Source organism: Plasmodium gallinaceum (assembly GCF_900005855.1).
Source record: "Plasmodium gallinaceum strain 8A genome assembly, contig: PGAL8A_v1_87, whole genome shotgun sequence".
NCBI classification, from domain to species: Eukaryota; Apicomplexa; class Aconoidasida; order Haemosporida; family Plasmodiidae; genus Plasmodium; species Plasmodium gallinaceum.
Genome location: NW_021628251.1, coordinates 1,760,984 through 1,773,025, shown reverse-complemented (window position 1 = coordinate 1,773,025; position 12,042 = coordinate 1,760,984). Strand labels below are relative to the sequence as shown.

At 17.7% G+C, this 12,042-nt stretch overlaps 1 protein-coding gene across 1 annotated transcript; it reads right to left on the bottom strand.

The window, feature by feature from the left end:
* Positions 1-259: 259 nt before the first annotated feature.
* On the bottom strand, positions 260-8,147 carry PGAL8A_00315000 (conserved Plasmodium protein, unknown function; the record flags this gene model as incomplete). Its single annotated transcript, XM_028672164.1, has 3 exons — positions 260-6,973; positions 7,261-7,313; positions 7,496-8,147. The coding sequence occupies 3 exons, from the start codon at positions 8,145-8,147 to the stop codon at positions 260-262; spliced, it is 7,419 nt and encodes a 2,472-aa protein (XP_028528745.1).
* Positions 8,148-12,042: the final 3,895 nt, after the last annotated feature.

Sequence of the window (12,042 nt, the reverse complement as noted above, 5' to 3'; positions counted from 1 at the left end):
TTTTTTTTTTTTTTTTTTTTTTTTTTTTAGTATTTTCCATTTTTTAATATTTTTAAGGAAAAATTAGCGCATATATGTATTTACAACACTATTTTCTATTTTTAAAAAACTGCTTTGAAAACATTATTATTTTTATCACCATTTTCGTTATGTTTCCTGTGTTTTGTATTTCACTATTTGTATTAAACTATTTAAAAATTATAATCATATATGTATCACACATTTTTATCACATAATGGTTATTATATCATCAAAAGCATTATTTTTTCTGATATTTTTTTTTATTTTTATTCATCATAATTGATTTATTTAATAAAGTTTTATCTAATTGCTCTATTATATCGTTGTTTTTACCTTGATCATTATTATCTGTGATAATTTTAGAATTTAAATATTTATCATTATAATTAGTAACATGCTTATTATAATTATTATATTCAATATTATTTTTATTTTTTTGATTTTTTAAATTTATATTTTCGCTTAAAGAATTATTATTAGGTAATTCTTTGTTATTTTGTATTCCTTTCATAAAACCCTTTATTTTTATCATATTTACATTTTTATTTATATTTTTCTCTAATCTATTAGGGAATTTATTATTATTGCTGTAATTATTTATACTTATGTTTTTATTCTCATTTGTTAAGTTTTGAGTATTCATTTGAGTATTTTTCAAATTATTTGTTGTATTTATATCACGTGTATTTTTATTTTTATTGAAATAGTTGTTACTTTCTTGATCTTTTAAATTTGTTTTGTTTGTTTCTTTTAATAGTGCTACATTGTTTAAATGTACTTTTTTAAGATAAACCATTTTATTATGATTTTCATTTATGATTTTATCTCTATTATTTTCCACACTTTCATGATTAATTGTATTATCTTCATAGAGTAATTCTTTAGATTCATGTTGGTTTTTATTAATTCTATCATTTATATATTCTGGGTTTCTATTTTTTATATTATGTATTATGTTATTTTTATAAATATGTGGATTGTTACTATTATGATAAATATTACTACTATTGTTACGAGTTTTTAACTTGTTTTCATTTTCATAATTAATAAATTGTGGATTAACTCTTTTAGAATTATTATCTTCATTTATCATATAACTATAATTATTTAAAACATTGCTGTCACTGTTGTATCCTGTCTCTTGGATTATTTTCGTATTATTACTAGATAAAGGTATTGAAGAAATATTTATATTATTTTTATTATTATTACTTCTATTATTTTTATTATTACAATTATCATTTATTAATTGTATATTTATATCATCATTTATGTCAATTTCTTTATTATTATATAAATTTTTATGTTCATATGTATCTGTTATATTTTTATTTTGAAAAGATTTATTCATATTATGATAAAGATTATCATCTAATTTTTCACCAAATCTTGAATTAAAATATTTTTCAGAGTTTATATCCTCCAAAAATTCATTAAAATTACTTTCCTTTTTTAATGAATCATATTCATTAGAAAAATTATCGTTATTAACGTTCTTGTTATTTTTTAATGAATTATAATTCTTAAAATTATCATTTAACTGACTAAGTGGAATATTTTTTTTTTTTGTGCTTTGCATTAATGATGATAAATGATTTATTGATTGCATATTTTTATTTACTAAATTATCAATTTTATTCAGGGATGATTGATTCTTTTTATTTTTTTTTAATATTTCATCATTATTATTGTTTCTGTTTGGAATATCATTATTATGCACATTGCTATTAATTTTAAGAATATTATCTTTTATATTATTTATATTGTTATTTATATTATCAACATTATTATTAATACAATTAATGTTTTTATTTATATTATCAATAGATAAAACATCATGATCAATATCATTTTCTATAATATTATTACATTCTAACATTGCTCCATCTTTTTTATTATAATCCAATATCTCTAAATCATCATATTTATTATTTTGTTTATCAGAATAATATTCAAAATTGCTCTTCATATCAATCAAATCAGATTCTATTAAATTATTTACATTTAATGACGATAACATATTTGTTTGCTCTTTTTTTTCCTTAAAATCAGAACCTAAATTATTTTTAGAACTTGAAGTATCGTTCAAATTACTAATACCCATTTTAATATTGGTATTTAAATTATTTATATTATAACTATTATTATAAAAATTATTAGAAACAAAGTTATTTTTTTTATTATTATTTATATACTCTTTATTTTGTTTATTATATTTTTTATTATCTTCATTTTCATCACAATGCATAATATTTATATCCGATCGAAAATCGTTTTCATAATTGTTTGTGTTTTTAGTATTATTATTTGAATATATGTACTCATTATTATTATTATTTAATATATTTACATTATCATTTTTTTTTTCATTTATATTATTATTATATGAAATAATATTTTTTATATTTTTTTTATCGTTTTTATTATTTTGTTCACTATAATTTCTATTATCATTATTATAATTGTTTAAATATTCATTCACATCACTGTTATTATTATCTATATTCTTATAATTTTCCAAATTTTCAATAGATATTTCATTCACAAAATCTTTTTTTGTAAAATCGTCATTTCTCAAATTATAATTTTGAATATGCTTATATGAATGATTCTCAAAATTATTTTTAGATCTATCAGTTAAATTATTAATATCAGAATAGTTTTTTGCATCATTCAAATTATTTTTATAATTATTATTATCCTTATTATTATTATTATTATTATTATTATTATTGTAATGATCAACATCCTCATTATTATTCCTATTCATATAGTTCCTATTTGAACTATTTTCATTATTACTAGTAATAGTGCTTCCAGCATCATTATTTACATTAATCGCATAATTCATTATATTTTTTTTTGAATTATTTGAAATATTATTATTATAATTATTTTTATCATTTATATTATATAATCCATCTATTTTCTCCTGGTTATCATAACTTGCCTTATCATTCAAGTATTTGGAACCTGTATTATTATTTATTTTATTTGTTGAATGATTATATATTTCATTGTTCACTTTGTCTGTTGAAAAATTTGCACCTGACAAAACTAAATTATCGTTATTATATTTTAAAAAAGCTTTATTTTTGAAATTTTCATTTATCATGCTATCTATATATTGAATACTATTATTAATTTCAAGATTATTATAATTAAAATTTATACTTTTTTTTCTATTTCTTCTTTTTATTATATCTAACTTATTTTTTCCAATAATTTTAACTTTCACTTTATTTCTAGAATAACTTGCTCTTGATATATTTGAACTTAGCATTTTATTATCTAGATTTTTTAAGGATATTATAGTCCCCTTTCCTCCTTTATTTCTACAGTCTTGCAATTTATTTAGTAAATTTATTTCATTCTCTTTCTCCTTAAGAGATTTTTCTTTATTTTTTAATTGCTCATGTAATAATTTTAATTGTTCTTGTATAAATTCGGTGTCTTTTTCATGTTTTTCCTTCATTAAGAAAAATTGTTTCTTTTCTGCTTCTAGGCTGTTTCTATCTATTTGAATTACTGTTTGCTCATCTAATAATTCCTTTTCTCGCTTTTCTATCATTTGAAATTGTGATTCTTTTTGTTTTAAACTATTTTTGTAATTAATTAGCTGATCTTTAACCTTCTGTAATTCATTCTTTTTTTCTTTAAGTTTCTTTTCTCTAGCTTGTAATTTAGCGCTGTATTCTTTAAGTTCATTATCAAATGCATTAAGTAACTCTCTCTTCTTATTTGATTCTTCTTCCTTTTTATTATACTCTTTTTCTTTTTCAATTAAATTTATTTCTCTTGTTTTCAATTCTTTATCATAATTTAATAATTCCTCTTTGTTTTTTTTTATTTTTTCTAATTGTTGATCAAATATTTTACGTGATTCTTCTATTTGATTCTTATCATTATTTAACCCCTCTTCTCTTTCATCTAAATCAAATTTTCTCTTTTCTACTTCTTCTTTTTCTTTTTCCAAGCTTTCTTTTTCTTTATTCAAATCTTCCTGTTGCTGTGACAAATTTATAATACGAATTTTTATATCGTTTTCCTCTTTTTCTTTAAAGTTCTTATAATTTTTTAATTCTATTTCAATTTGTTCTTTTTCTACTAATAAATTTTCTTTCTCTAAATTTATCTTTTCTTGTTGTACATATAATTTTTCTTTCTCTTCTTCTATATCTAAATAAACAGTCTTTTTATAATTTTCTAATTCTTCTTGTTCTTTCATTATAAGATATTTCATTTTATTATTATCATCTTCCATAATTTCATATTTTTTTTGAATGCTACTTTCGTACTTTTCACATTTGTTTCTAAATTCTTCTTCATATATTTTTTTTTGTTGCTCAAAATTGTCTCTATCTTTACTTAATTTTTTTTTTTCATTTCCAATTTCGTTTTGCAATTTGTTATTTTCTTCTTCATATTTTTTTTCTAATATAGATTTATCATTTTCATAATTTTCCTTATACTTATGTTCAACTAAACTTTTAAATTTTTCTTTTTCTTCCTCTAAATTTTTTTTCATTACTATTTTTTCATTTTCTATTTCATCTTTTAATATTTTTTTTTCTTTTTCAATATTTTCTAACATCATATTTTTAGTATTTTCAATGTCTTCCAACATAATTAATTTCATTCTTTCTATATCTTCAATCATTAAATTTCTTTCTTTTTTTAATTCTTCTTTCATATAATTTACCTCGTTTTCTTTTTCTTTTTTTAAATTATTTTTTTCATGCTCTATTTCTATCTGAAACTGCTTTTTTTCATTTAAGAATTTCAACCTTTCTTCTTGCAAATCATCTAGTATTTTTATTTTATCCTTTTCAAACTCATTCTTATTTTTATTTAATTCATCAATTAAATCATTATACCTATCAATTCTATTTTTTAATTCTTTTTCTTTAATAAGATTATTTCGTTCATTTCTTCTTAATTCGTCTTCCTTATTTTGCAAGTTATTATATTCACTTTCAATAATTTTTTTCTTTTCTTTTTCTAATGATTCTAATTCTTTTTTTAATATTTCAAGCTCATTTTTTTCTTTCATAATTATTAATTTTTCTTCTTCTAATTCTTTTTTATTATTATTTAGCATTTTTTCTTTCCTTTCTATATTTTTTCTTTCATTTTCTATTTCCTTTTCTCTTTCTTCCATTTCTTTTATTTTCTTATTAAATTGGCCAAACTTTTCATCGTATTCATATAATTTGCTTTTACATTTATTTTCGATAGTAATACATTCGTTCATCTTTTCTAAAAGTTCTTTCTGAGCATTGTCATATTTATTTTTTATGGAATTTATGTATTTTTCCTTCTCTTCAATTTCATTTTTTTTTTTTTCTACTGTTATCTCTTTTTCTTTAATTTGTGAATGAATTTTTTCAACTTCTTTTTCTTTCTCTGCTAACATTTCTACTTTTTTTTCAAAATTATCCTTTCTTTTTTTCAGTAAATTTTTTTCAGTTTCTAGCATTTGTCTATTCTCTTCCATGTGAATTTGTAATCGAGCCATTTGTTTACTTGCTTGGCATACGCACACAATATTTTTAAAATCATTTTTTTTTCTAATATTTTTATCAAAAGAAAATAAATCCTCATAATTACTTATTAAAGGCTGAATTTTATTTTTTTCATTCATAATATTTTGATTATTCTCATTTTTATCATCAAAATATATCTCCTTCTTACTTAATTTTTTCGTTTCTTCTGAATTATTATTAAAATTATTTAAATGTTTACTTTTTAATTCATTCAAATCAAAATTTCCTCCTATATTTGTTATATCATTATTATTTTTCAAAGTTGCATTATTATTAACTAGTGGACTATTAAAATTATTTTTATTTAAATCATTAATGTTTAAATAATTTATTTTACTTTTAAAAAAATTATCATTATTATCATTTCTCATCTGTAAATATTTTTCATAACCTAAAATATTTATGGGTTCTTTTTCTTTATAAATTATTTTGGTTTCTGTATCATCCATATAATTTAAATAATTACTATATTTTTCTGTTTCTTGTTTTCCTATATTTACATTGCTTGAGCTAGAACGTTTATGAGCATTTTTAAATTCTATATTTATGGTATTTTTTTTTTTATAAAAATTGTCTATATAATTATTTTTTATATCATTCAAATTAAAACCATTTATGCTTTTATCTTCATCTTTATTATTATTCATATTCATTAAATTTTCCAGAATTTTTTTTTTTTTATTGTTTATATCATTTGTGTTTTCTGATTTGTTTTTGTCATTATTATAATTTAAATTTTTAAACATATCTAATTCCTTTTCATTAGAATCATTTTTTTCGTTTGTATTGTTTTCTTTCATATTTCTATTATTTATTATACTGTTTATATAATTACTCCTCAATCCATTTTTTAAATTATTTTCATTGTACATCATATTATTAGAGAATATTGTATCATTTTTTATTTTACTGTTTTCCTTTTCTTTGACATCATTCATATTAGTGTAACCTTTTTCAAAATAGAAATTATTTTTATATTTTTCTTGTAAATCGCTTAATTTATTTGTATCATTATAAACAGGTGTATTGGAGTTCAGTTGTTCAATATCATTATTATATAATAAATTCATGTCTATCTTATTTGTGTTATTATTTCTTGGAAATTCACTAGTTGTTGTAGAATTATATCTAATATTACCTTTATATAAATTTTCATGATTATTAATATTTTCTTTATAATTTCTATTACCATATGGAAAATTTTTTTCTTTATATTCTTCGTTGTCTTTTTTATCATCATTCTTAAAGAACAAATTTTTGATATCAGCCCCTTTTAAATTACTTAAATAATCTCCATTATTCATATTATTTTTGTACAATTCATAGTTATTCATTTTTTTTTCTTCTTTATTTATATTATCACTATCTTCTGAGATGTTATTGCCATTATTTTTTTCTTTTAAATCCTAAAAATTAAAAATGTAATAAAACCAAAAAAAAAAAGATAGAATAATAAGATAAGGAGTCATATAATAAATACTGATATATTTATATATGATAATATAAATTTTTAATGTTAACAATAAATATATTCATACTTAATAAAAATTATATAACAATAATTGCAAATAACTTTGCACGTGTAGTAAAATGTCAAATAATTTTATATAGTTCAGCAATAATAAAATAATAAAGATAATAGCAAATTTAACATGAAAATAGAAGAAAATATTTATTATAAAAAATCATTTACCGTGCTAGATGAATTATGAATATTTTCTGAATTTTGTCTCCTTAGTGTAAGTTCTAAAAAAGTAAAAAAAAAAAAGAAAAATTCGTATAATAAAAAAATATATATATTCTCACTATCTATATTTAAGAGAAAAAAAAATGAAATAATTTTACTTCATGAATATAACTTTAAACTATTTATCCATATTTTTATTTATATATAAACTAAAAACATAAACTAATTTAAAATTGCATACTTTTATTAGAGTTATACACTGATTCATATGTTTCTAAATCTATATGCCTATTGTTTTTTTTTTTTTCAACTGCATAAAACTTTCTCTTAAAACTACCGTTATCGTTAGAATTTTTTGTTGATGCATTAACATTATTTTTATTTCTATTATAATTACTATTTTCATTTTTAAAGATAGAATATTCACTGAGTTTTGTATTATTTATAAAATCATAATTTTTATTTGTTGTGAATTTACTATCTTTATTAACATTTTTTAATTTGTTTGCTAATGAATTATTACTCTTATCTTGTCTAATTTCATTATTTGAATTTATATCTTTTGTATAAGTATTTTTGTATCTACTAATAAAACTATTTTCATTTTCTATTGAAATATCTACAGGTTTCTTACATTTGTTCTTACTTAAAATTACGTTAGTACTATTTACTTTTTTATTTTTTTTTTCTACCTCAATTTCTATATCAGTTACTTCTTTTCCTTTATCTTCTTCCTCTTCTTTACAATTTTTATCTCTGTTAATGTAATTTAAATTGTTGTTATTTTTGTATTTATTTTTTATATAATCAATAGATGTTTTATTTTTTTCTAATATTTTGTTCTCATTTTCATGTAAGCTAAATGAGTTTACACTACTACTAGTCGTTTTCATTATTTTTGTTGGATTACTTTTTAATATATACTGTTATATAGTCAAATATATATTTTTAATATTAAAAAAAAAAAAAATATATGATTTCATATCATATTAATTATTACTTATTTAATATCTTTTTCCTTTAAAATTATTTGACAGATAAATATATTTTACTTATATAGCATAGTGTTAAAAAAAATAAAAATAAATAAAAATATACGATAAAAAAAAGTAAGGTGTGAATAAATAAAACACATATATGTATTTAAAAATATAAAATAATATCTATGTATATTTTAATAAAAAAAAAAAAAAAAATACAAATTTTTTACTTTAATGAACTTTTTATTTAAAAAGTTTAACTTATCACAAATGCAAATTATTGTAAATTTATATATTATGAGAATATTGAAAAAAAATATTAAAAATTATTAAATTTTGAATGAATTTTAATTATGTTTTTAAAGTAACACATATGTATGCATACGAGGAAACTATTCATTTTTATAATTTACATCATAATATATTTTTTTTTCTTTAAAAAAAAAAAAAAATGGAAAAATAAATTTATACATATGTTATAGTCACATAAAAACTAATAAAAATTAAATCGCCATAAATTTATTATATTTAAAAACACATATATATATATATATATCAATGCATATATATATAATATTAATACACATACAGAATGTATATTCAAACTTTTTACTGAAGGTCCCTTATGAATTTAAAAAATAAAAAAAAAATATGTAAACTTTAGAATTAATAAATATTTAAATCACTTCAAAGAAATTTTATGCTAAATGAAAGTTTTATTCCTGCACCGACTTAAAATTTTTATATTTCATTCATTTTTTTTTTTTTGTCTGAAAAAAAAAAAAAATTATATTTTTTTTACCTTCCTTGCACGGACGAAAAAAAGGCAATACAAGAATTTAAAAACTACGCAAAATTAAAAGAAAAAAAAAAAAAAGCTATAATTTAAGGGAGAAAAAAAAAATAATATTATGTAGAAGTATGAGTTATTTAATGACATTTTTTATTAAAATGTAATAAAAAAAAAAAAAAAAAATACATAATATTATTTATTTTTTTTTTTTTTCTTAAATAGCTATTTTTTTTATTATATTTCTATATTTTCAAGTTTTTATATATTATAATGTTGTATGTCTTATGTTTCCTTTTAGTTTTGTTACATCCATAATATAGTGTTAATAAAAAAAAAAATTTTAATATCCTTGTTTATATTTTGTATTTATTTTACAATATAATATTTTTTTTATGAATGATATATGTAGTAATAAGTTTATACGTTAGAATAAAAATAAAAAAAAAATTTATACTGTAAAACTTATATGCACACACATTCACTGTTAAGAATATTATTTAGAAAGTATTATATTATATCATATTTCTAATTAATTATATATCAATTTATTAAATAGAATATTAAGAAAATGTGCATAATATGAATATTACAGGAAAAAATGTGAATTTTCTTCTTTTTTTATTTCATACATATTTTTGTAGATTAAAAACACGTAACAAAATTATGAAAAAATTACTTCATCTAAGTATGAAAATAGAAATTTTTTGAATTCAATTATTTATGTTGATATTTCAAATATTCATTAAAATGTATATAACACAAGTTTTAAGAATTATTTTTCGAACTTTCCTTTTGAAAAAGTTACAACTGTTAACATCTTATTATTTTTGTTATAGTTATTTTTAGAGAATTTTAATAAAAAGCAACAAAGATATAACTACAAACTTATTTCAAATATAAATACTTATATTTTAAACTAAGTAATATTAACTATGTTTTAAGATGTTTCCATATTTTTATTTTTAAGGAAAATCAAAAGAATTTATTCATTATAGAGGGTATTTTTTTCTTGATATATATAAAATGACATTGTAATCATTAAATAAATGTTCACTCACTCAAATTTAATTTGGGACAAACGAAAACGAAAAACATATCTTTTCAATATTTAAAGAATACTTATTAAAACTTTATTTTAATAACGAATTCTTTTGTTAATATGAAATTACAATACACCCATTTTCATGTTTTTTTTTCTCTTATCTCTTTTTTTTTATTCTTTAGTATTCAAAAAATGAAAAGGATTTGATAAATATTATTTTTAAAAATAGTAAAGCTATAAAATATTCAAAATTAATTATTTTTCTGTATGAATAGAAAAAAAACAAAAATGAAGAATTATTGTGTGATAATTTTATAATTAATAATTATTTTAATGTAAAAAAGTATTGTAATATGTTAGAACAAAATTTATAACTTTTCGAAAAAAAAAGGAAAAGAAAAAAAATTGTGTAATAAAATAAAAAAAATTATTTATATCTACCATTCTAATAAAATTTTCAAAATTAAAATAAATAAATGAATGTGATCAAAATTAAAAAAATCCTATTTATTATATAATAGATAAAGAGAATAATATAAAGATAAAACATAAATAAACGTTGATATAAAAAGTGTCACTTTGAAAAGGATTTTTAGGTTACTCATAATCTAAATTATTAAATTTCTTTAAATAGAATATTAAAAACCTAATAAAAATCCTATATGCTTATTCTTATGGATGCACAAAGTGAGTAATACATATTTTTAAATTTTATATTATATTATTTTAGTTCTTATTTACTATGTTTAAAAAGAGATAAATCTTTTTTGATATAAATTATTAAATATAAAGTATTTTTATAAATATATTTCTATATTAACTGAGGATATAAGTAAATTTTTAATAGTCACCTGATAATCACAAATTAAGAGAATCATACAACTGGGTAAATTATATGAATATAAAATGTAGAAGATATATTAATAAAAAAAAAAAAAAAAAAAACCATACTTTTCAACAAAAATAATTTATATATAATTGTCATTCATGGTACATTAAAAACAATTTATTTGTTAATGTTGTTCATGGTATATCAAAAATATTTTATAATTTAAATTTTATTTAAATCTTAATAAAAAATTTTCTTTATAATAAAATAAAAATTTAAATTAAATATAATTTAGAAAAAGTTATAAAAAGTGGATGTATAAGACTTTTAAAGAATACTTTTTGTAAGTAGCATAAAAAAAAAAAATTATTTTGTAATAGTACAATATCAAGGCTCATAAATTTACACACATTTTAAATTTTAATTATAAATTGAACATACATCGCAACGTATTTTCTATAATGTTTATTTTTAAAAATATATAAAACTTTTTAAGAAATTTAAGTTTCAATTTAAACAAAAAACAAAAATATTAATAGTAAGAATGTTACATTATTGATGTGAAAATATACGTTAGTGAAATTTCGTAGTGCTATTATATTTTAAGAACACTAAAAAAATAAAAAGACATATATGTAGCTTAACAAATATTAAAAAGTATATTCTTAAAAAATAAAATATATATTATAAGAAATTCATTTAATACTATTTTTAAATATATAAATATTTTCTTACAAATCACTATAATTAAAAATTAGAATAATTAATAATATTTATTAATGTTTATATTATCTTCACTTCAAAAGATCTCTTAATACAAAAGAACAAGAAAGGAATTATTCTTAGGAATATAAAAAGAAGCTATCAGCCTTTTTTATGAAACTCTAAAATCAGTGTTCATTAAAAATTTAGATATTTATATCATTCCTATTAAAAACAATTTTTTTTTTTTAATTTAATATAATTTCATAATTATAGATAAATATATAATTTAGAATTACTGAATTATTTTTTTAACTTTAACAAATTAAGAATTAGTATATTTAAAAATTGAAAAAAAAAAAAAAAATTTTAATGTGAAAGTATTATTTAAATACATATTAGAAAGAAAAAAAAAAAAAAAAAAAAAAAAAACAAATAATAA